This window comes from Falco peregrinus, chromosome 12, assembly GCF_023634155.1.
Source record: "Falco peregrinus isolate bFalPer1 chromosome 12, bFalPer1.pri, whole genome shotgun sequence".
Taxonomy (NCBI): Eukaryota; Metazoa; Chordata; class Aves; order Falconiformes; family Falconidae; genus Falco; species Falco peregrinus.
The window spans coordinates 29,833,566-29,859,772 of NC_073732.1; the positions used below are offsets into that span (position 1 = coordinate 29,833,566).

At 37.9% G+C, this 26,207-nt stretch overlaps 1 protein-coding gene across 1 annotated transcript in view; it reads left to right on the forward strand.

Moving 5' to 3' along the window:
• The window catches only part of WWTR1 (WW domain containing transcription regulator 1), a 77,875-nt gene that overhangs the window by 19,939 nt on the left and 31,729 nt on the right, over positions 1–26,207 (forward strand). Inside the window, exon 2 of the mRNA XM_055816895.1 lies at positions 24,612–24,748. Within this exon, the coding sequence (XP_055672870.1) occupies positions 24,612–24,748 (137 nt within the window). The remainder of the gene's footprint in view (positions 1–24,611; positions 24,749–26,207) is intronic.

Sequence of the window (26,207 nt, forward strand, 5' to 3'; positions counted from 1 at the left end):
GCATGTCATCATGGTGAGATCAAAATAGCAGCTTTTTTTGTTGATGTGACAGTTGTAGTTGGTGTAATGACTAGACTGTATTGTAGTCCTTAATCCGTTAGCTTTATTAAGCTAATTCTACCTTCATTTAATGCTTATCTGCTTAAAATAGTCTAAAGCAAGGTGATGATCATTTTAAACATAAGCAAGATGTACACGCTTGTTCTCCAGTTCACACACAGCTGGTTTGGCCTTTCTTTTCTGTGTGAGGTCAAACCTCAGCTATCAGGGCTAATTATACCACAAAAAGGACTACAAATTTAGATCCAGAGTTGATAAATTACATACCTTCTGACATGATCATACGCATGTGAAGCCCAGGTTCTTCTTGCTGTAGAATAATACCGTTGTTCTAAAAATCTTCAGAATACTCTTCTTGAGGTTAGTAAAAGATGGAACTGCTAAGATACAAATAATTTCTTTTTCTGTGTCAGTGAGAAAGATTTATCCATGAAGAATATTTTAGTTTAAATGCCTTAAATGAGAGCGAGTGAAAGAAGATATCTTTTTAAAGACATCTATCCACTTATAAAAATTACTACTTGTGACCTGAATACTTTACACTACAGAGTGTTTGAATAGTTTACTCATTTCTGGCTAATATTTGTAGGAGGGCTGATTCTCAGGCCTCATTAAATGCATCTCTACTGAAATACAACGTGGTGTTTTGTAATTCTTGCAGTGTTAGAGGCTGTGCTAGTGATGTAAATGAATACAAATCCTGTAAAGACTTTTCCTGAAGAGTGAGAATGTGAGAGATTTCTCATTTGAAACACTTCTTACATTTTTACAATACCTTATGTGTATCTTTACAAGAAAATTCTGAAGAGCTCGCTAAACTTGAAACCTAGAAGATTTTTGTTGGATTGCTCATGAATGCAGTATTTAGCTATTAAACTTTTTGTTTAACTCATCTGTTGATCTTATTGTTAGGAGTCACATTACTGTTAACTAGTAGTGTTCTTTAGTGAAAGAACTGTTACTGAAGACTTAGGAAACATTTATTGAAAACTGAAAAATAATAGCCATCCTTTTAAGACTATGTAATCTAGCAGTGCACTCTCAGTGTTTGTTTAGCTATTGAGAATTGCAATATGTCTTCAGAGCTGCAGCTCCAAGTGCACTTTGAGAAGGTAGAAGCGTTAGTTCCCCAGAAGAAGAAAGTACCATCTTGGATATGCTCTGCTTTATCTTGCTGCAGATGACCACTTCTTACTTGTCCTGAGGTCAGTGGATGTTTTGTCATTCACTTAAGTAGAAATATGAAAGGCAAGTTCGGTAGAATAACCATGTCTAGATTATGTCTTTAACAAAAATATTAGGCGTTTGTTTAGTGGGTTAATTAGAGTTGTTGGATTTGGCTCTCACTAAGCAAAATACTGGCAGAAGTCAGTTGTAGTGTTGAAATAAAGTCTACAATATCTGGCACCTGAGAGGAGACAGCTGAACCCTGTCTGGAGGGATTTCTGCTTTGTAGAAGGATGGAAGAGGGAGTGTTAAGTATTCATCAGAAGTTGTTCATATAGCTGCTTGCAGACAGACAAAAGTAAGCCAGTGTTATATAATATAGGGGTTAATTGATTTCCATGACTGCTGGGGAATACTCTTCAGCTCTTGCTCTGGGGAAAGTTTTTTTTGTTGCAGGAGTTTGGCCTGGCTCCTCCTCTCCTTCCCCCTTTCTGCTGATGCCAGGTGGGGCTGTGGAAGTGAGTTTAGTCTTGATGAATTGAACAGGCATATGTTAGTATGTATGGCACAGTCTTGTTCTTAGGTACACCACAGTCACCAGAAAGAAAGGGACCTCTGTTGTACAAGATGCAGAGAGAACATCATGTGTTGTGACAGCTATGTCCCTTAGGAATATCTGTGAAAGTCACCTGTTCTGGTAATAACCATTATTTCTCTGACCACAGAGCTGTAAGTGCATGGTTGGACTGAAATTCAAAGTGTATTTCTTTCTGTGAAAGATGCCATTCTCTTGCTGGGGTTTTGTAGTTGGATGCCTCTTCCAGAATCAGCCCTTGAAGCTGATGAACCTCAGCAGGGCATATGGAGATTCCTGTCCGCTTAGTGCTTCGTGCTCTGTAGATTTAGCAAGCTAACCACCTGCTGTGAAATACAGCAGTAAATGAGTTATGCAGTCATGGCCATGTAGAACTCATTGAAAGTTAATTTTCCTTGCTGCAAGGTGTAGAGAATAACTCTTCCTGATCTTTAGCTGATTACACTGTGAAGGTGCTTGCTGGCCTTTTTTACAGGCTGGATGGCTAGCAACTCACCACTTCAGGAACAGAAGCTAGACATGCATTCTACATGAAAAAAGATCGAGGGACTTGAAAGGTGTATAGCTTGCAAGCAGTTTAGTGCCTCAACAATTACGACTTCTCAACCCATCTTTCCCCCGTCCTCCTTTGTCATGCATGTTTATAGTAGCCATGCCCATAAACCTAATTTTCTTTTATATGAAATGTGCTGCTTTATTAGGTCCGGTTTTTATTTCCCTGTGCAATCTTCATTTTGACAGCTGAAGCTGGTTTTAGTCATGCTCTTGCATATGATTTCACTGGCTTGTTGACTCATTCACTACACAGGTTGAAAAGTTCACAGTTAATAAACATGTAACTGCTTTACTAGTGCTTTACTTCATCTCCTTTTGTGTGTTCTCATACTGTACTTATAGCACACTACTGAACTTGTTCTGAAGACAGAAATACTATCTTCTCATTGGAGTTTCTGTGGTGCCCTTTGGTGAGCTGTGCCAGTCTTATGATAGCCTTGTAAACTTTTTGGTCTGTTCAGCCCTTTTCCTACGTATGAGAAATTGCCTGTGAAACAATGATTGGATCTGTAGTTTTCCTCCAGCTTTGAGGTTCCAAATATGTCTCTAGTACAATAAAAAAGGAATTAATAATCTGGCTGTCCAATTTGTGGGTGCAGTCAGGCAACTGTGTACTTAAATGTTACCTTAAATTAGGAATTTTTAATTGTGAGTGACAAAACTGTCTTGGAAATTACAGGTACAAAATGGTGAGTCTTTCAAAGCCAAGCACTGTAACTGTGTGACCTCCAGAATGTTCATTAAGTCTAGGGGTTCCCAGAAGAAACTGTTACATGTAATGTTCATTTCACGTTGAATGTGAAAAAAAAGTCTGGTTTGGGTTGTTTTTTCTTTATATGTTCAGCTTTGGTAGAAAAACACGCATTTGTCTAGTTTGAAGATGTCCCTCAGAAACAATTTGGAGTGGGGGTTTTGTCTGTGTCTAGTATGTTCATACTTTCGGAGTACTGTTGCAGTGTTTCCAGAGTATACAGAAAAGTTTTGGGGGGCAATAATCATGCAGAAATATTAAGCTGTTACTTGTAGCAGGTTATTGTTGACCTTCATGTCTTATGAATCTGGAAGGTCCAGAGAAGACTGATGGCTTCACGCTTGCCCTGGATCAGGAGTTTGTGGCAGCAGAAAGCAATTAGTTGCCATGAGGAAAAAAACGAGCAATTATGGTTCCTCTCCTGTGCTTGCCTGTATTTATGTGCTTTATGTCAACAAGTAAGTACATAAGATTGTATTATATGATGCAGTCTGTCTAACGGGAGTTAGCCTAAGTACTGACTTCAATGGAAATAACAGCACAATAATGTTCTCGGTAGTGGAAGATACTGTGACACTGGAAAATAAAAAAGAAGCATGTATGGCCAGTTGAACCCAGAAGATGAGTGGAACAAGAGTAGATTGTAAAGTGAAGTGTTGAAAACTTTTTTTCCCCTCCTTGTTGGTGGTGTAGTTGGCAGTCGCCTGCAGGCTGCCCCTCAAGTTACTTATTTTCTGCCTGTTGTTCAACAAGAGAGCTGCTCTTCTGTTAGGTTGTCATTCCTGCTGCTGGTTTCACTAATGGAGGTAATGGCCAGACGTTGAAGTGGCCTCCTGCTCCTCTTGGTCTGGTATGACCCCTGATGCAGAGGCTGGTTGATGAGACAAAGAAATAGCTCCATTTGATTCCCTGCCCTACCTTCATTATATACAAGAACAAAGATGACTTAACAAAGCTGTCTGTGTGAAGGACAGTAATGTCAGTGCCCTCTGACTTCAGTGTTGTAGTTGTGGCTTTAGGGGCACATAGCTGATGTGTACATCTGGTCACAATTCAGTTGTACCCACAGAAAAAAGACACTGTGATTTTGTTTTGGCTGATAGAAGCTGAACTGAAAACAAAAATGCAGGATTATTGCTCTTACCTCAGTCAGGTAATTGTAAATTATGGAAGTGTCAACATATGGTTAAATTTTACCAGATAAATTTTTAAATAGGACTGTTTTATTCCTGTCCTGTGAACTCAGTATGCCAATCAAACATCACAAATCTTCATTAAGATGACAGAGCTCCTTGCAGGTCATTCTTCTGTAAGATTTTTTTTTTATATATAAGAATGTCCATTCTTACAAAGTTTCTTTTGCCTTCTAGTAGTTTGTTTTTGGTCAAGGGTTTATTTTAATTTACTATTTAATTGAATTTGGATATTCCAAATTCTTGGCCTTTCTTTTAAAGACCATAAAGGACTTTAAGGCTTTAAACTCAATAAAATATAGTCTATCAATATTTACAATGTGAAATTGTACGGGAGGGCAACAAAGGTGGTAGGAGTAGAAGGCATGACTTCTGGGGAGCATCTAAGGTACTAGGTTTGTGCAGCCTGAAGATGAGGAGACTGAGGGGTGATCTCATTGCTATCCTCAGCTTCCTCATGTGTCGGGAGCAGAGAGGGAGGTGCGGATCCATTCTCCCTTGTGTCTGGTGATAGGACACAAGGGGGTGGCTTAAAGCTGTGTCAGGGGAGGTTCAGACTGGGTACTAGGAAAAAGCTCTTCACTGAGATAGTGTTCATACACTGGAATAAGCTTCCCAGGGAAGCAGTCATGGCCCCACGACCCTTGTTGTTCAAGAAGCATTTGGGCGACTCTCAGATACCTGGTTTAACTTTTAGGTTGCCCTGTGTGGAGTCAAGAGTTGGACTTGATGATCCCCATAGGTTCATTCCAACTCAAGATATTCTACGTTTCTATGAAATAATTCTGCATTTATTTAATAAGAAGTCCAACTAAAATACAGGGAGACTGTTTTCCAGGTAAGAAGCTGATCTAAAATACTTAATTCCTGCTAGATTTCAAAGACCAGAATTTAGATACCAGATTTAAAATGGTTTATTAGAAAATTTTACAGCATTCTGTGACACTGCCTTTTACATGTTTTTCCAATCAGCGTCAGCACTTCTCATAGCTATGGTGCAGCATTCTGATATTTAAAAAAGTCACATCTTTTCTGAGGATAGCAAGCCTCTTCCTCTTCCCCTCACCCTAAAATCATATTTGTTAGCCAGGTTTAATGCATAGGTTAAACATTACCTAATCAGTTGCTCTCTTCTTCATTACTAAATAAGTTCAGGGTCTGCATCTAAACTGCTAATAATGTGGTTAATACGTGCTGCTTCAATGTAACTTGAATTATTCCTTTTAAATATATGTTTATTCCTTTTAAATACAGCATAGTATATTTCTTTGAAACGTACGCAACTTCTCATACTTGTACCAGTAATCCTCAAAAAAGCATGCACTTTTACTTCTAATTGAACAGTGCACCCTGTTGCAAATATGTGACATGCACCTATGTTGTTACAAGTCTGATGTTTTTATACATTATTCTCAGCTTAAGGGAAGTGTTGCTTGTCCACATTTGTACTTAAATTTTAAAAAGGCATATTTCCTTTCAAATGGACTAAGTTTGACTGGTGTATTACTACAGTGTCAGAATTGACAACAATTCCTTATGTTCAGCTAAGTATTTTTTGAAATTCTGGCCTCAGTTTAAAGTTCTCAAATTACGTACAGTGAGCACCAATGTAAAACTGTCACACTTTCTCAACTGAGGTCAACTGTCAGCTACCAGACATTGTTTCTTTATTTTGGAAAGGTTTTGTTTGAGCAAAGGCTTGGTCTTTTAACCAGATCCTGCTTTTCATCTGTTTTTCATGGCAAATGATCGCATTTCCCAACCATTTGCAAACAGTGACTGTCTGGCAGGATTTCCTGGGTACACAGTAGTTCGAGATTGTAGAAGGCCAACTTTCTGAACTCTAGCGATTAGAATGGTTATTTGTATTGCCTTTTCTTCCATGGGAACTAATCAGCTTATCATATGGAAGGTAGAAATAGGGTCCAAGAAAAATTCATATGCTAGCTAATCACCTCTACCATGAATAATGAAGAAAAAAAAATATGATTGAAATAGGACACCTCCTGACCTTTGTGTACTAAAACTTTCTGAAGGACTCTAACCAGAGTTTTGGGAGTGAAAGCTTTTTAAGAAGCTCCTTAAAAAGTTATTTATAACCTGATCCCATTTTTGTCTAGTGGAGTGAGATACTGGGGACCTCACAGCACAAAACCCATGAGTTGTGTGAGCAGAAGGCAGTGGATAACCAGTGATGACTGTGAAAAGAACTATATTTTATTAAACCTTTTTTTTAATATATTGTAAGGTGGCCTTCAAAATCAAAAGCAAGGTGATAATAAAAACATGTAAACTCACGGATGCTATAAGAAATTTGACCAGTTTTAATTTGCTTCCTGTGAGTGAATTCACTGGAAGAAGTGCTGGGATTTTTCTTGTGTGTGCATATACCTCATAAGAGATTGAACCCTTTGAAATTTTCCAGTGTTCTGAGGGAGCCCTCTAAATGATTTACATGGAATACTAGAGAAGGTGTTACTGAGAGACAGGTTTTTGTAATGATTTTCATAGAGTCCATGAGATGTTTCTTCAGGTCCTGAGAGTGTTTTGAATATGAGGAATCCTAATGGATTTTTTCTTAATCCGAGGGAAAAGAGCTATGCTCCATTTTCTTTAGCATACATCACTTGATTTTGGTTGCTTGCTTTCCTTTTCCTCACCTTATGAGGACTTACAAAGAGGGCAATATTATGTTCTACCTTCTGTCTGTTAAAAATTATGTTTGTCCTGAATTGTCTTTTGTCCTTACTGTATTCTCAGTAGTGATAAAAATGGTCCAAATAGAAGTAGTAAGATGAAGTCCTGATCCATTCCAAGTTTACGGGTGTCTCTGTATTAGTTTAAATGAAGCAGATTTTCTCCCATTGAATTTATTTTACAGAGGAAACGTCAAAGGCATCCTAATACCCTCTTTCTCTACCCATATCATCCAGACTCTTAACTTTTTTCCACTTTCTGATAGAGATCTAAAAGTTTTGGGTTTGTAGGGTTGGGGTTGGGAGTGGGGCAAGCTGGTTAGTTGGTTGTTTTTCAACTATGTATGGAACCTCCACCCATTTGGCTATGATTGTCTGCAAGAATGTCATCTGTATGTAGTTACTACTCACTAGCGGGCTAGTTGGTGCAGGCACAAGTGCGGGAGAGCAGTTTTCTCAAACCTTGTGAAAATGCTTGGGCAACTCTGTCCAGTAACCATGTGTCCATCTCCTTACATACATATTGCACATTATAAGAGAAATTTAGAAGTGTTTGTGTATCTTCAGACACATAAGTCTGAAAGAATGCTTCTTACTCTATGCCATATAACACTGAAAGGAGAGCAGGGACCAAAAACTGGAGTTTGGTGGTTAGATAAGCAGTGTGAAGCACAGATTCTTATCCCTTTAAGGGATTCCGTACTCCTTGCAGAAGCATCGCTCCCAGTGAAATCAATATAAGATTTGCTTCCACTGGCAGCAAATGATCTTTTAATGCAACTGTGAGTTGCTCTTTTTTCAGTGTGTGCTTCTTTCATTAAATAAATCTGCAAAATAAGTGTGGTGCGTTGCATCGCTGGCAAGTTAATAAAATTTCAGCATTTACAGTGAACAGTCACAAAGTTGTTCCTGACAATTTTCCAGTGACAAAAAATACATTGTAAAACACTGAGAGATTTGAGGGACTTGAAATTTAAAATAATTCTGGCTACCTCAGAGCTGCTATTGTGGTGGATAAATATACATCCAAAGTAATTTTATTCACCTGAATAGTTAAATTTGTGATACAACGAATGAAGCTTTGTTTTTAAACATGATTTTTGCAGAAAATGCTTTTGCTGAAGTGACTTTGGCAAGCTAGTTAGTATTATTGACAAGATGTAAATTTTGACCTGAAGAATTAAGGATTTGGGGCTTTGAGGATAAACAAAAAATATATTTTAGTATTTAGTTTGGCTATGCATGTTTGTTGTGCTGTAGCCATTGTCATTCATATTAAAATACAAAGATTTCTGCCTGTAAAGTTCAGAGAGCAGAAGCTATTTTTGGCTTTTTTTGGAGCTTAGTAAATGTACTGACCTGAAAACTGAGGTTGTGAGAGTGATCTCTGAATTAGAGTTGCAGTACCAGGAACTGCTTTGCACAAATGTGCGTATTTTGAGCCAGAGTGCTTGGCTTGCAGTGAAGGAGAATCGGCTGTTTGGGAAATATATTGCTCAAGGCGATTCACGTTATTGTTTGGAAACTCTGACCAAGCAGAACTGGAAAAAGACAGCTTGTCATAGGAAAAAGAACAACTACTGTGCGTTTGTGGAAAGAAATTCTAGAGGCTGTGGTAACACCATTCTGTTTTCTTTTTACAAAATGCTGGTCCCTGTATCTTATCAAAACCAGAAGGTAGGTAGGATTGCAGATATGTCTACTTTTGGAGTAGAAAATAATTTATTTCTGCAGCAAAAACCTTTTAAAAAAAAGTGTTTGCATATATTGCAGTGATCTGAAGCTCTTGACAGTTATTCTTCAAATTACAAAGAGAAACACAAACAGAGATTTAAATTTGTCTTATGATAATGAGTTCAACCCTATTAATTCTCTGATCAAAAGGGCACTGGTACTAGAAAAATACCCCATTTTTTTATGCACATGTACAATGTACAATACTCTGGAGACATTAATGGTGATTTTTCTGTCAGACTCAGAAAGCAAAACACGAAATAAAAATATAGACTGCAGAAGAGAATTCTGGGACCATATTCTTCAGCGTCATACATATCTCTGCCTCTGGCCGGTGCAGTGGGATGCAACTTTAAAAGAGAATTTTTCTATAACTTTCTAGGGATTTTATGTCCTGTTTTGTTCTGGGTTGCTTGTCTGTCCTACTCTCTGTTCTTGCCTGGGGAAGATTTTTATTATTTCCCTGTAAGGGGATTCTGCTTAGTTGAAAGGTGTGTGTGTTGGTCTTGTTTGTTCATTTATTTTTACTGGAATGCAGAATGTGTGACAATAATATCAGCTTGTCTAGAAATGACAGCTTGGTAGTAAAACAATATGTATTAGATTTGTCTGCTGCTCCCTTTCTTGTTACAAGACAGCATAATTTTATATTTTATGTATGTAAACCCTGATTGTTCATAAATATGGGCACTGTTGACATGGCATTTATATTAGTAAATAGAGGCATTCACAACAAAACCTGATTATAGCCCCCTAGCTCAGCTGAGGGACAGTTAATTTTATTTTTCATTCTGTAACCTATTTAAGAATTTCTGTAACTTCATGAATCTGAAAATGTCTTGTGCCTCTCACAAAGGAATACTTTGTCTTCAGATTATTACATTTCCCCCCCCAAATAAAATAAAAGTGGTTTTAATAGAATCATTAATATGCCTCGTTAAATGAGTACTAGAGGCACTCATCCAGTAAACAAATGCATTAATGCAGTTATTTATTGTATACATTAAAAAATCCCATAAGAATTCTCTATACAATAGTTTCATTTAGTACCTTTTTTTCCTTTCAAGAATTGGGATTTCATCCAAATTCTAAAGGTTAAGTTATCAATAGAACTCAAAGGGTGTTTTGTTTCCATTTGTATAACTAGTTTAATGTTTTTTGAGTCCTCAGTGTATACCAACAATGGAATCAGTCAGTTACAGGGAAGCTTAGCAGGACATTCTTAAAGTTCTCTTCACAGTAGCAAATAGTGCTGAAACTAATTCAGCAAAAGGGCAACCGTTTTTACCAAGGAAGTTATTTTAATTAGTACTTAGGATAATAAATATTCAAATACTTCTGCAATGTTCCAGCTTCAAGATTTAGAAATTTTGATGAACATGCAGTAGGAGAACAAAGTCTGTGGTTCAATCACTTTAATAATTACATTGTGTCTCCTTGTTACAGCTTCATGAAATTTTCATGAAACATTATCGGCATTTGAAAAAAGCAAGTGCCATGAATTTTATTAGCTAAACCTGCAGGTTGAAATACTGTAGATGGTCACTTGAACCTACTACAGTAATGAATAGTTGAGCTATTGAATGTTAGTGATTAATTTCTGGGCTTCCAAGGGAGAAGTGATTGAGAGATACTGGGTTTTATGTTTGTCCGCTTCTAGTGATATAATGAGTGATAAAATCTTATTCCTTCCAGCTGCTGAACAGTGTAAATGACATCAATAGCATGCAGCTTTAAGCTCTTGCACCTCATAAATATTTTCTCTTCATATGTATATACTGTGCACATGACCTTTTGCAAAATATTACTAACATTTTGCTTTTGAGTAAGGCAAACTTTTTTGCTTTCCTGACTAGCAGTGAATAATGTCAGCAGATAATTAAAATGCTGAAGCTAGAAAATAGTGTTAAGCAGCTGTTCTGGCTGCCTACCACCAGTTGTTTCAAGGATATCAATAGGGGCCACCCACAGTGCTTTGCAGCAGCTGTAAGCGTGGACTAGCAACACTCTTGACTGCCAGTGAGTGCTTTGAGAGTGCCCTAAGAATAGGCAAATATCTTCCATTTAAAAGAGGAAAGCTGTAAAAGTTCTTCATACTAAAAATGAAGTAAAGCATGTGTTTGTCTATTTTTGGTATAAAATGAAAATATCACTGTAGATTTCCATTCATCTTTCCCATTCTTCCCGCGTCTGTCAGGAATCACTAGACCACAACTGAGTATGAAATAGACTGAAGCTAACCCAGCCATCACACAATTTAAGCAGTTCTGGCTGCAGGGCACTGCTGCAAGGAGTGGCCTGGCCCTGCCTTTGTATTTCCAACCCTTTTTCTTGGTTTTGTTAGCAGTCATGGGGCTGGCAGGGTCAGTCAGATCATTCTGTTAATATAACTGAAATAGTCAGCAAGGTTTATTTCTATAGGTTCAACAAGTTGACCAGCATTCATTCATTTCACCTTGCCACCACATGGCTCTCGGAACTGACACAAAGGAGGTGATGAGAGTGCCATGCCTGGTAGACCACCCCTTTCTGCAGTGCTGTGGCCATGAAACCAGAGGGATACTGTTAGCCAAGTGTAGGCTACCTGCTTATGTTTGTTTTTTTTTAATGTAATCTGCCGAGAAGGGATTGTGACCTTAAAACTGCCTTATGTGTTATTTGTAATTTAGAACCACAGAAAAATAGAACAGACTTTAAATCTATATGTTGTTTTATTTGCAACAGCCCAAGTGTCCCAGAGGCTTGGAAACGTCAAGGAGCATCAATATGTTAGTCAAGTCACCTGTGCTAAATAGCAGGAAACACACTGTAACTATCTGACTCTCCTACCTCAAAGTATTGTGCCATGAAAGGAGAATCTTAACCTATTTGTCAAGTTTACCAGCACTCTGTACCATATGCCTGCAGTGTGACCCTGGATGCAGGCCAGTGCCAGACAGATACTCTGTGTCTGTACTTAGCCAGTCATAATACACCAGTAGTCTTAACTCATCCTGTCTAGGTTCTTGTGTAGTACCATCACTGTGTTTTTTTAAAAAGAACTTGTTCTTTCTCACATATCTTCTTAGAGGAGATGATACTCATCTAAAAATAAATCCACATTCCACTTGTGTATATGGGAGAGAAGGTAAAAGCATTCTCCTTTGAGTACCTCAAAGAGAACCAGACCTATCTACTTTTCATCATATGATGTTGGAAAATGTCAGACTAATGGAGAAATGCTTGTTCTGCACATAGTATTCACTTTTCATGTGGTTGTTTCAGGTGATAAAGCTGCAAGAGAAGGATGTGATAAATGTTGTCTGTGGGGAATGCCATTTTTACCCAGTATTTGCTGAAAATATTTTTGTAAATTACTGTATCTGTACAAGATAGCCTAAAGAAAGGCTCTACTTTATCTTGTGTTCATCTGTTTTAGTGCTCGCTTTATGAAAATGGATTTTTGTCTCCATTTAACTGCATGAAAGGGTGTATGTGTTTGAAAGAAAGAACCCCCCACCAACCTACACTAATTCGGCCCCCCACTCTGTGATTTCTGAATAAGCCAGGCACAGTGATAGCTGAAGTCACCGGAGGCTGTGCTTTGAACACAAGAGCGATACCTGTTTTGTGAGGTGAGGGCTTAGATGTTTCAATGTGCTACCTGAAATTACTGGGTACTTCAAAATATGTTGAACTCCTGATCTGTAAAATGGGGAGAGCCTTGCAAAACTGAATGGAAATCTCTGAAGTTGCACTGTGATGATTTACTTGTTATTTTTCAAAGATAGGTTATTACATCTGTCATGAACTGGAGTTTCAGAATTTTGCAGTAAATACAGGATGAAGCTGCGTGCTACATAAAGAAAATGCATAATAGCACATCGGTGACTTCACCTTTGAATAGTCAAATACACTTAGTAGGTAAAGCAGGCCCTCTCTGGAAAAATAGTATGTGAGTATATAATTAACAACAGTATCACAATATACAACCATGAGAGGACCAAAAGAAGCTAATACAGAGTGTTTTATTTTGGTTCATTGTATTAAACTTTTCACATTCCTTTTTGTGTGTGTGTAATGTAAACATAAGCTGAAAGAAAAGACTAAGACAACTGCAAACCTAATGAAATTGATGCTTTGTCTGCACAGTCTGGCATGTAAACTGTCTATGTCAATCAAGATTTTTCTCCAAACATGTTCTGTGTGGGCTCATGCCAGACTGAAGCTCATTGTCTTTAACAGGATGTGATTCAGATCATAATTTAACTCAGTCCCATTTCCACTTAAGTTTGCCTTTTAGCAGAGCTGTAAAGTGACATGCCATAAAAATTGGGCTGTTGTACTGAATTTATTGTATGAACTCCAAGCTTTATGTTTTTAAGAGAAGAAACAAGACAGTCTCTTACATGTTGGGAAGATAGTTCCCATGTTGTGAGGACTGTTGCAGTCTACTTAATGAGTTATCAAATGCATGAGTGGGTCCATGATATTAGGACATGGTACTGTAGTTTCTATAAAGCCTTTTCATGTTGTGATGAGGAGCAGAACTTGGTTCTTGACATTTTCCAGTCCATGGTGAGAGAAGGGGTAAAGAAGCATGGCAAAGGAAGAGGAATCCAACTGTTTGCTACAGACGGAACAGTGTATTCTCATCCAGGTACTGAACTGTGTTCTGCCCTTCTTTTGTGTGTATAATGACCATGGAGAAGACAGAATAGACTTTTTCCAAAGAAATATAGATTATTTTTATAGTATCAATTACAATAAATTCAAGGTCAGGCTGAACGGACTGTGGGCAACATCATGTGCTTGAAGAGGTCCCCACTCACTGCAGAGTGGTTGAACTAGATTGTCTTTTAAAAGGTCCCTTTCAACCCAAACCATTTTGTGATTCTATATCCAATACTAAAGGTTCATCTTATAAAACTAAAGCTACTTGAGATTGAGAATTAATTACCCCATCAGTATTTTCTTAAAAATTAAAGAGTGCTTAATGGAGGATTCTTACAAAGAAGCATTCACAAATTCCCTTTTAATTTCCAAGGAAGCACATAGTATATGTACAGTTTTATTACTGATATGATCCAAAATGTTTCTTACTTTTTAAAATGAGCAGTTAATTCTTCCTCCTTTCAGTATGAGAAAGATGACGGCAATAAGTGAAGTGTGTCCCCAGGTCTGTAGAACCAACGGTTGTTAGTATGAGGTGACCTTGGTAAGACGAGGGGCAGGGACAGTGCTGAGGGTGACAGGCGGCGTATGGTCTGGTGAGGAAGAATTTTGCTAGCTGTTGTGGCACCCCCCAGGCAGTCCTCCCACCAGTTCCAACAGCTGCCATAAGCTGCTGTAAAATATCGCTTACTTATAGAACTTCCTTAATCCTCTTCACCCCCTTCAGAGATTCCTGGCCCAACCCTTGATCAAACTAACCACCTTAAGACAAGGCATTCATGGTGGTATTATAGCAGGCCCGCTGCTGCGATCCTTAGGGAGCTGTTGGTGTTTCTGTAGTGAACAGTGGGTTTGGAGGTTTCTAAACACACTGATAATGTAACTGCTGTTGGTAAGCATTTAAAAATACTGATTTGTGAGTTAATTTTTTACCCCAAACAATATTTTAATTTTTCTGTTAACAGTGCGTCTCACCCTTTTCCTTTTGAAGCTTCCTAGGAACAGACTAGGCCTGGAAAGCATTTTGAAGTGTGTGAGGGAAATAAGATCAAAAGTTTTCATAAGGAAAAAAAATATACTTCCATATGCACAGTAATTTTTTTTCATCCTAATTGTTACATGGGACTCAGTATTTGTGTACTTTTTTTTTCCATTTACCTTGGAGGGTTAAAGTCGTACTTCTGAAAGTCACTTCATATGTGTTTTTGGGGGTGAATTGGAATCCTGTAACTTAATGTTTTTTTCATAAATTAAGACTGTACTAAGTAGATTTTATTTCTTCAAATTCTGGTGATGGTTTCTGAATTCCCTGTTTAATGACAAAGGATATTAGTTCTTTGATATTTGCTTCAGTGCTTATTATTCACTTGCATGATGTCAAAATCCAGTATAGTGAAAGACCTTTATGCTATTATTTTTTTTAGCACAGTACGATAAGTATATTGTGTATATATACACATAAATTCCATTAATTTCTGTGGGAATTGGACATGTGCACATAGGGTAATTGTTTCTAAAGCTAAAAATAATTTCCATTTGATTCATGTCTTAAGTTTTGCTCACCTGTGACTGCAAGACATGAAGGCCACAAAGAACAGAGCTAAGATTTTTAAGTTGTTGATGATACTAGCCTTTTACCAATTAACAAGATTGTGAGGCTAGTGAAGCAGTTCTCAAGAAATACATTTAAAAAAATCATGACTTCATACTCCAGCTAATTAATTTAACATTTGAAAATCTCAAAGTACTATGTAGTTTTAACCGGTAGAATGAGTAGATCGGCTTTTCAAAATGTTGATCCCTGATTCTGTCTACATTACTGTGAGAAATGACTGAGTTAATTTGGGTACCTTTACACTTTCTTTTTTATTACTATGTAACTCCACCTGGCAAGGAGTAACTGAAGTGAAAAAATCGCATGGCTAAAAACAAATTTCACTTGAACTGTAGGTTGAAAACAAACTTTTAAAGTATGTTTAACAGCACCATATTTAGAAAAAAAGGCTCTAAAATTTACACTGCATGAAGCCTGGAAGAAGTATTTTTTGAAATACTCAACATTTAGTAAAACCCAGGGAGCAGAAAGAAAATTTATTGTAAATCGCTTTTATGTCAAAACAGTTTTGGAACTAGAAACGTACTTATGTATCTGATGTTCTCTAACAGTAAGTGAAAACCAAACGAGACTCTTCCAAACTCATTATCTGTGAACAACCTGGATCAACTGTTCCCCAGCTCGCTCAAATACAACAACGGTTGTGAAAAGCTACCCAGAGTTTATAGTCAAAGAAAAAGGATCTTCATTCTCACCACTGAGAATACAAGAGATGCTGCTTTTTTTTAACCTTTTTGAAGTAAATTATCAGGAAGCTGAGATTTTTGTTTGTTTGTTTATTTCTGCTTCTTGGTAAGTCTGTTTCCTTTCCCTCCAGTCTACTGCACAGCTCACCAAACTCCCTCATCTGTTTGACTGTTTCCCTTTTAGTAGGCAGGATCTTTAAAACAATCTGCACTAAATGCCATCTAAAGCTGATTTGGTGCAGTTGTGAAGTCAAACCCTAGTGAAAGGGACTAGAGTGTGAAATAAGTTTAAAAGTAGAGCAAAGGAGAAAACATTTAAGAACATTTAAGAATTCTGAGGGAACTCACAAGGCAGAGCCGTAGAGAATGTAAAACCAGTGACCTGTTTGCAGATGCAGCTGATGTGGTAAAAGATACTGTTGTATAAAAGGTACTGGGAAGGATAAAAGCAAGCTACTCTATTTGAATACTCTTCCATAGGAGAGGAAATGAGGGACTGTCTTAGTGGTGGGTTGCTGTCTACCTTCCGGGAGTTGACAAGTTTTTTTAGAGATATATGAACCATGGCTGATGAGTACAGTAAACAATTGGCATTTATTGTTTGGTGCAAGTGAAGGTGTGGCTAGTAGGTACCGCTGTAATTAATGAGTATGATAATGCACGTTACTTCTCAGTTGGTGTATGCAAGATGAAGTCTTGATTTGCTCTTGATACTATTAATTTTTTTTAATGTGAATGTACCATATGAATCTTTTCCCAGACCATCAGTTGTTGAATATTTGAATTAGACTGAAGTTTTTAAATAAATTTAATTTATAAAATAATTGGAAATAGTTTACTCTTGATTCCTTTTTACACAGAAACAGGTTTATGTGAATTCAGGAGTAAATAAAAATGCAGTTCTATTTAGCAATTGCCTGTTGTGTTGTGAGGTTAGTCCTCTAAGCTCCTTTTGGGCAACAAGCAAGTGCCTGAAGGTATGAGGGGTTGCAGTATACTGAACAGGCCATGGCTCGTCTTGTAAAGGAAACAACAGTAATGGTAATAGTACAGGTTTCTTTCATCTCTGCTGTAAGTCACCCTATTAGATTATAAAAGATAGTTGCTGAAAAGTAGGTGAGGGGACTTCGTGTGTGTAAAGGGTAGCAAATGCAACTGCTTGAGCTTACAGTTACCTCCTTATACAGGGTTCTTTCTAACCCACTTGACTTTGTGAACCTGGATTATAGTGCAGCTCCACAAAACTGTAGCACAGCTGAAGGGTGGAAGCAGCAAATGGCATTGGAAGTGCGGGGATGACTCTCCAGGGATAGCGAGCTCTGCAGTCAGAATAGCTGTTGGGGAGGAAGTGGCATGCAGGTCTCTGCTGAAGGTCTTTATCTCTGGAAAGCTGATATTTTATCTACCCCAGTGTGACAGCCCGCAGGGAAATGTGTGAAGAGTTCCTGCCTTGACCAGTTACTCACTGTAATTTTTGTAGCAGCCCTTAATTTGTGCTAAGTTGATCCATTTTATTAATAATTATTAGGTCTCTTTTCAGTCTGGATGACTTTGCTGATTTGAGTTGCTGTCCATGGCCTAAACCAGTGGTACCAGCTGAACTGAGGAGGTAGCAGAAGGTGGGAATGAGCAAGGTGCAGAACTGACTGTGATGTTGTGTTTGGTCCCATGAAGTGTATCGCAAGGCAGGCAGTAACTTTAAACTCTGCTGAACCTTTTATGTTTTGAAGGGCTGAATGCTTAGCACCCTTGTGGGTGGTGCCCCTACACAGAGGAAGGTGTTGATGAAAATGAATGTGAATTTTATTTCGTTATTTCCACTGTCTTCAGGCTGTCCTGGGGCCATGCTGAACTGGTGGTGACAGTGAAGGTTGGCTGCTCATGTGGGTTGTGGTGTCTCAGGAATCCTGGGTCACCTGACTTGTACCAATGGTGGTTTCCATCAGGATCAGAGAGGGGGGCCAAAATTACTAGCCCCTGCTCAGGGGAGAAAACCCACTTTGCCCTGTGATAGGGAGCCCTGTCTGAGTGTGTGGCTGAAGCCAGCGGCAGGGCAGGAGGGGGAAGCTCTTCCTGTCGTTACTGGGAGCATCTCTGGTGTATGCGTCAATAGATTTTTTTAGGTTTTATAGCAGCATGTTTTAAAGTAAGTTTCTAAGGCACTGAAAGCTTACACACAGTTTCTCTTTCGCTGCTAGATCCTGTATAATGGTTACTGTAATACTGTATGGCTTGGCTCTGCCTGTAGTTTTACCAGAAATTACGCTGCAGTACCATGACCAAGCTTACACAATAGACTGGGATGTTGTGGGCCCAAGGGAATTTTCTTAAATTTAAAAGATTTTCCATCTGTATAAAAGTGTATCTGCCACATCACACAGTGTCACAGCGCTGCGAGTGGACTCTTACTTGAGACAAGCTTCCTTTTTGTCCCTTTTTTGTTTACAAGGAACAGAGAGACAGAGAGAAGAGGTTGGGCAATGACTTGGCTCTGCTTGCAGAGAGGTAAACAGATTTCCCAACGTTGAGCCATGGTTGGGTAGCCGGAAGCGGATGGCTGGCCGTGCTCCAGCAGCCTGAGCCATGGGCCTGTTTGGAGCTGTTCATGAGTCAGAGCATGAGGGCTGGTGGTGCTGATGAGTCATCAGTTTCCCACTTCCCCTGAAGCAGCTTTACTTTGATGTGGCTCAGTTACAAAATCCAGTCTCTCAGTCAGTGTGACAAAGCCCTGACAAAGGGACCCATATGAATACTACAGCATTAGCCAAACTCTTAAGTTTGTGTTATTTCAGGTGAGAGCTTGCTTACAGAATAATGTACTTTGAATCGATCCTTTCTCCTCAATTCCCCTTCAACCTTTTTAGATTAGTAGGTCTGAATTTCCTAATACAAGAAAAAAAAAGTCTGAAAATAGAACCCGCTGAGATATGTTTGTTGTTGGAGTTAATACAAGCAGAAAGAATTAGTACGCTTCATGTTGCTGCTTGCTAGTTTAAGCTAACTGAGCTGTGTTGGCAAGGGTGCAGTGGAAGTCGGGGATTAAAGCCTGGCAGTTAAAAAGTGCAGTATCCTGCAGTAGCACAAATTCTGAAGAACGTTGGTATTTCAGAGTGGGAAGCAGAGATCCAAACAGGAACCATTTCACATAAGCCTGAGGTAGAACAGTTGGAGCACAATGAAAAAGTCCTAGTAAAATAACTGAGTTGTTTAGATCCGAGCTTTGCTTTAATCCCCCTCTGATGAGGGGCCACTGTTATGATACAGTTTACCACGTACTGATAGGACTTACTGGATGTGAATGCCATGATTGGGGTGGTGTTTGTAGTGGCATGTTCTGTGTCGTGTTTGACAGAAACTTGGGTGTATCTCGTTTGAGTTGGAACTACTTAACTTTCCCTGATTTCAGTGGGAACACTGAAACTTCTTGTTTGTCTATGAAGACCCCCCCCGTCAGTCTCATCTGTGATGCAGGAATAGGACTTAAAATTAATGTCTCTTTCCTACCCTGCTTATTTGCAAATGAAGACCTTGTTGAGAAAAGGCCTGCTTTGGTACTGGGATTTACAATAATAAAAAATGCAAAGATTGTTTCTGAAAAACTTGAAAGTAAGAATTTGAACATGTATTTTGGAGCTACTTTATCATGTGTTTGAATATTCCTGAAATAAGAATCTTATAAAAACCAGTCTTAACAGTTCGTTACATTCTGTCATAGCAGTTTCTACTTCATAGTGAATCTTCAATATTATAGATTAGGCAAGGTATCTTTTAAGTTTGAGGGTCCTCCTCTTTGGATTCATACACATGTAATGGAGGCAGTTATCTTCAAAATCTACAGCTAAGAACTGTTTCACTAATTCTCTCCCAAACTCTTCTTAGACTGTCTCTTTAGATAATGTGTGTAGATGATGAACAGAAAATGTCATGCAGTAAGAGGTAATAAAAATATATATAATAATAGTAAAATATATTAATAATAAAAGAGCAAATAATTAGCGATTTAGAGCACTCACAAAGTTAGCATTTATCAGAATTGTTCGACATTGAGTTTCAGCTTCATTTTTGGTTGAGCAATCAGTATAGTAATACTTGTTACAGAAAGTATATTTAAATGTGATCAGCACTTTTTATTTGTATACATTTATAAAGAAAAATCATGTTACTGTTCCATCTCCTATTTTCTTCTCCCCCTTTTAGGGGAAAAAGAAAAGCAAAAATTATAAGTGAAATTAAATAACATTATTTGCATAACTTTTGAGCTATTTTATGAAAGACTTTTGAAAATGTTATCATTTGCAGGGAACTGCAAAAATTAAAAGCATAAACTGGTGGTAATAGAAAGATGCTTTTTTCTTAAGGGAAGTGGAAACTTCTTACCACTTAAAGAAACAGAATATAACTGTTAGGACTGAGTGAAGACATTTTTATGGTATTTATTAAGTATTAATTTAGATAGATGTAGTGTAATGGGTTATCTTTCTGTATAGATGCTACTACACCAGAATTACGTGTGTGAAGTGATTTATAACCATATAATTCCATTGATAAAGCAGGTAAAACTATTGTACAAGTCAGTGCCTTAGGCAGCAGTTAGACCAGGGGTGTAACACAGTGATACCTCGTTATCTCTGTGATCCTGGAAATTAAATGCTTAGTCTTTGTCCAGTACCAGTGTAAAGCTCAGATGTTGGGAGAAGTAAAAATTTTACTGTCTTCCAAGTGGGTCGCCCATGTACTACAGTTTAACAGTGCAGGCAAGATTTCTCACCCATGTTACTTTTTGTCTGAAGCTTTGTTTTCTGTCTCGTTGTAGGCTGTGATGTATGCCAAGAAGAAAATCCTTCTGGGGGGGGAAAAAAAAAGTAGTTCTGGAAATAATAAAACAAGGAACAGATGAATTGATACAATCCCAGACAAGGATATTTAAAAGGGGATTTCTCCATAGTGTTTTTCTTCCTTCTGTACAGATACACATTTCAGAGCTGAATAAATAGTCTGCATTACAATGAAACTTCACACATATGAGCAAAATTATTTTTTCCTGGGGTTGAAAGAAACAGTGGTAAAAGGGTGTGATTTCACAATCAGAAATGCTGCTGTTCTACCACTGAGGCTCCAAATCGACTTTTCCTTCCTCATGCAACTGTACAGCTGGTTGGATGATAGTGCAGCAACAACAGAATCAGCAAAACAGAAAAAATAAGAAATTAGTATTAGCCACAAGGGCTTGCTTAGCCTGATCTGGTGGACAGCACAACTGCAGGATTACTGCTGTCAGTCCAAGAGAAGGGATGAGAACGTGTGGGCTAGGGATATGAGACTTCCCCTCTCAGCAGCAGCATGGACTTGGCTTGTCCTCAGCCAGTCATGAAAGCACAGCTTCAGTGCAACTCACTCTATCACTGGACTGTATTGTAATTTGCTTTTTAAAAAATCCTAGTCCTATGGACAGTCCAGAGCTAAATCCTGCTCTTATGCCTGCTCCTGGCGACTGACTCTGATCTGGCTGCTCAATACCCTATGCATTACCAAACGTAATGGGGTCAGGGATGGGAGCCCACCTGCCTGCCATTTGGTTGTAGACCGGTAAATGCCATTTAATTGGTTTTAATGATGAAGGTCATGAATTTTAGGACAGTATTCTGTATTTTAGTGTTTGAAATCCACCTGTAATGTTTAATGTTTCACCTGTTGGCCTTTAAGAAAAAAAGAGGCTGTTCTGAATTGAACTTTGTCAGTTCTGATGCCCAGGAGGCTGTAAGAATCTAAAAAAGGCTAATTTCTGACACTGCTACATTTTCTTTTATTCTCCTGTATAAATAAAAAGATACTGGGCCAAAATCTGTTATCCCAATATAAATCCAGTACATTCCAAGTGGAATGAACCAGTACTGCGTTCTGCAAAGGTTTAACGTAACCTTTTCAATACCTATGCAGAAATAAAGGCGTAAAGGGAGTGGGGGCATAGGATTTTACATAAACAATGGAAACGGGCTGGGAGGAGGCTTCTCTGGCCTGAAACCATGCCCTTTATTTTAGAGTCTGTCTGATTTTAGGGAATTGTTGGGGTTTCAATTCCACTATATTAAGATGTTAAATAAGCTTTGTCTAATGTTTAACAGTCTTTTCTTTAATAACTGGATAAAACCAAATCAGTTTAGTGGTCATAGTAATAAATTCTAGTAACAACCAACTATCACTTGATCTTGAATCATAGTGTTAATGCCATGTTCGAGGGTTCTGTTTCAGATGCTCTGTCAGCACGTTTTTTAATGAAGAAGGTATGTTTGTATGCTGCCAGGATGACACCAAGAAGGGTAAGCAAGGCCACTCGTGAATCCTGGCTGTGGCTGCTGAGAAGTTACCAGGCTTACAAAGAAAATTCCAGTGTGTTGTGTTTTTTTTAATTTATTTTGGTGTGATTTGTTTTTTGTTTTGTTTTAACTGCAGTTGGATTCTTTAAGATCTATGATCCTTAGGCTTTTTGGTCAATTTTTCAGTTCTGTAAGTTAAAAAGCATTGCTGAATGGTTGTCATTGCCCTGCTTCTCACATGTATAATTGAAGTACAGATTGTTTTCTCTATAAAAAGGATAAAAGGGGTTTTGAACAAAAGCATATTAGTTTTCAGGTACGGTTTCTTGACTGGTTGCTTTGCATAGCAATTTGCAGAACGTTTTTATCTTTTCTTATAAGCAGTTTTATGTGAGAAGAAGCTTTATGAATTTATTAAAACTTGATTGAATATTTTAAATTTACAGGTCTTATTTCAAATGAAATAGGAGGAAATCTGCAAGGCAGTAAAGTTACATCCTAGAAAGGTGCTAATTTACACAATACACCTTCGTTTATTGATTCTGGATTATGTGTTTCTTCATGTTTTGTGCTGACTTAATGCTCACTGCCTTGGATTAGTGCTGACTGCCTCACTATGTCAGTAATCAAGAAAAGACATGTAACTCCAAGGAGAATAAATGGCACAGCTGCTCTTTGTAATCCTTTGTAGGCAGGACATTTTAAGCAGGCATACTTTAAAACAAGAAAGGGATGGAGAACTATCGCATGGTACAATGTGGAAAGAAGCTTCTTCACAGAACTACAGCTCATTTCATCCTAATTCAGTGATCAGGAATCAGGTGTTTCAACAGGAAGTGTTTATGCCAAATGTGTTTCTGAAAGAGTAATTACTGTTTGGCTTTTAAAATATATTGAGGATAATTTTAACATAGTAGTGTTCTTAAGAAGTTTTTTTCAAAGTCATTAATTGGACAAGATTTTGCTGGGCTGATGATAATGTTTACTGTCAGCACTATATAAACTCTATTACTGAAGAATATTTTTAATGACTTCTGTTACCTAAGCCCGATATGATTTGAAATTTTTTACAGTTTCAGTAAACCCAATGATGCTGTATTAAAAGTGCAAGACAAAAAAAAATCATAGTTACTGTCATAGACTGCTACCAAGCATTCCTGCTATTGTGTTCTTTCCTAAATATCTACAATGCTGTGAATCTGTGCACAAGACCCACATATAGCAAGTCATGTTATTTTTGCCAATACCAGAGACTTACTGTAAAGAGTTTGGACGTGGTAACATCACAAGAGATGGAAGCTTGCTTGTGAAATAGTACTGGTGATCAGCTGAGTCTGAAAGTGTGGAGTAGTCACAGCAGTAATGGCAATGCTAATAATGTAGGTGAAAGTTACAATGATGAGTTGATGAGTTCAGTAGATGAACTCAATGATGAGTTCAGTAAAAATGATGTTAGACTGTGCTTTTACGAAAGGTGTATTGGAATGATTTTCCAGACAGAGAATATTTAAATTTTTATCCTTCTTAAAATATTCTTCTTAAAATCTTGCCTCTTGTAAAGTTTTCTAACAAAAAACTAGTAGAGGAAAACCCATGCAAGTCCAGCCAGTAATCAAGAGCCTAGTTAGTCAGTTGGGTGAAAGCTGGACACAGAACCAGGTAATCCTTAGATACATACCAGACAATAGATTGCTTTAAGATAGTTCCTTTTTCTTTTCTTGTTTCAAAATAGAATTACATGCTGATGCTTTTAAAATCCTTGTCCTGGTAAGTTTCTTTCAAAACTGATACATTCAGTGAAAACCTTCAGTTGCAACAAAATCACAGTTCCTTCACCACTGTATTCTGTGGCAAAAATATTGTACAGAGGTCACACTTTATAGTTACCTCACTGCAAAATCTGACGCAGATTTGTGCACTACTCCGTTGTTTTCAGGGTAATACAGGTACACGAGTGTTTACATACTAGAGCAGTAGATACGTCGTTGACCTACATTGCAATAAAAACTGGTAGTGCCTTTACAGAGAAATTGGTGATGACACATAAGTCAGGAGGACATAATCTGTCCCTTTTTGTAATGAGCATATATTCTGATATCCTTGGAGGCATAGAGACAGACTAGTTTCCATGGTGTGGTAAGGAACAAAGCAGCTGGATTTGGCAAGACAAACACTTGTCTTTTCAGAACTCAGCAGAATGACGTTACATTGCTGAGTGAAGAACAGTCATATATTTGAGTGTGTAGAAAAAGACTGGTAGGATAAGAGTAAATAACTTTTGTAAAATTAAATAATTTTGAAGATGTGCATGTATTACAGATTTTCAATATTGTCATAGAATTCACCAGTTGTTCAAGTAAAAGTAATTATTCAGCAGTGTTGCATAAAAGTTAGAATAGCAGGGGCAGAAGATCAAGAAAAAATAAATGACAAGATGATAGATAATTTCAAATGGGTTAGGGTGAGATGAGGAGGGTAGAAAAATGTGGGATGAGAAAAGCAAATGGAATTTTGATGACATTATTGCTAACCATGTGTATAATATACTCGGATATTTTGTGTTAATATTGTGTTTTATCTTTTCTTTCTCAGTCACATAGAAAAAATTACAACATGGCAAGATCCTCGAAAAACTATGAACCAACCACTGAATCACATGAGCCAACATCCTGCAGCTGCTTCCACACCAGTACCACAGAGATCTATGGCAATGTCTCAGCCGAATCTCGGTGAGTACTGGATGTCATCTCTCTGATGAAAATACAAAGGAGAGAGGAGAGCCACCTTTGACTAATCTGTTTGCCACAGTAATTTTTGCTTCAAGATGGGTACCTCTGTTCTGCTATCAGGCCTAATGTTCTCCACTTCCTTTTCTTGTTTTTCCCTTTGTAGATTTTGCAGCAAGTGAATTTGTACTGTTTGAGGTGAAGTTCTAACATCTCATGCGTTTTATTTTAGAGCTTCTGTGACAAAATTTTGATGCAGTATTGAACATAGAAAAATAAGGTCTTTCTGTGCTTTTTCATTCAGAGGTAGTGTAAATCTCTACAAGCCTACCATATAATTTCCAAAGCTTACTATGCAGAGTGCTTTTAAGTGATCAGTCTGCAGTCTTTGCTGTGTTTCCTCAGGTCAGAGATTGTACCTAGTTTGCTTATTTGTTTGTTTATGGTGTGGGGTGGTGGTTTGCATAGCTAGGTTCTGCACTGGAAATTACTTGCAAAATACTAAGAAGCCTGTTTTGCAGTATGAATTACCTAAAGACTTTCTATAAATGGTGTGGTTTCATTGCTGGTCCTCCGTAGCAGTTCAGGCTTAAGTTTAAGCATGATCTACATTCCTCTGATTTTGCCAGACAGGAGCCTTAGTGAAAATAAAGCAGTGAAAACTCTGAAAATTTTAAAGAGAAAATGTAAATGGAAGAAAACATTTTCATGTGTAATTGAGAATTACAAATAATCCCTAATATTTCCCTGCTGCAGCTTTAACTTTTCTACCACTCAAGAAACTGAGGAACAGATAGGTCAGCTTACAGGCTAAAGATCACAAAACTATGTCAAACAGGTAGTCTTAAAAACACAGACCAGATTCTTGTTCAGGTTAATTTTTGATAAGTTGGTCTCATGATTTCATGATTATTCATTTGCAGTGTGGTTCGTCAGGGCTGTGTCTTTACCATTTTCTTGGAACGTGAACATTTGACTGCCAATAGTCACCAATAGCAGTAATGCAATATACAATATTTTTGTCTTAAATTGCTAATAAACACCTTAGGCTGTCCCCTGAGGTAACAAACTTCATTTCTTTCTGATACCTTTCTCTCAACAACTGTCCTGCTTGAATATATTCAGTAAAAGGTGTGGGCTATGCTGTGTGATTTAGCAGACAGTAGCAGATTGTATCAGGAGAGCATATATGTGAAGAAGGAACCTGAGTAAAATCTGGAAGGTTAGGGTGTACTGCAGTGTGTCATACTACATTGTAAAGCTAACAACTGCTCTGCACATGTTGCTTCAAACCACAGCTGCGTTTAGGTCAATCTGTTTATAGCAATTCCAAAATGGCCAAGAGGTAAGAATAGGACAGTGGGGGTTTTTGTTCATACCAGCTCCTCAGCTTGTGTTGACATCTGTTACATTCTCTCCAATTAAAAAACAAAGGAGGTACCATAAATCAGGACAGTGTACA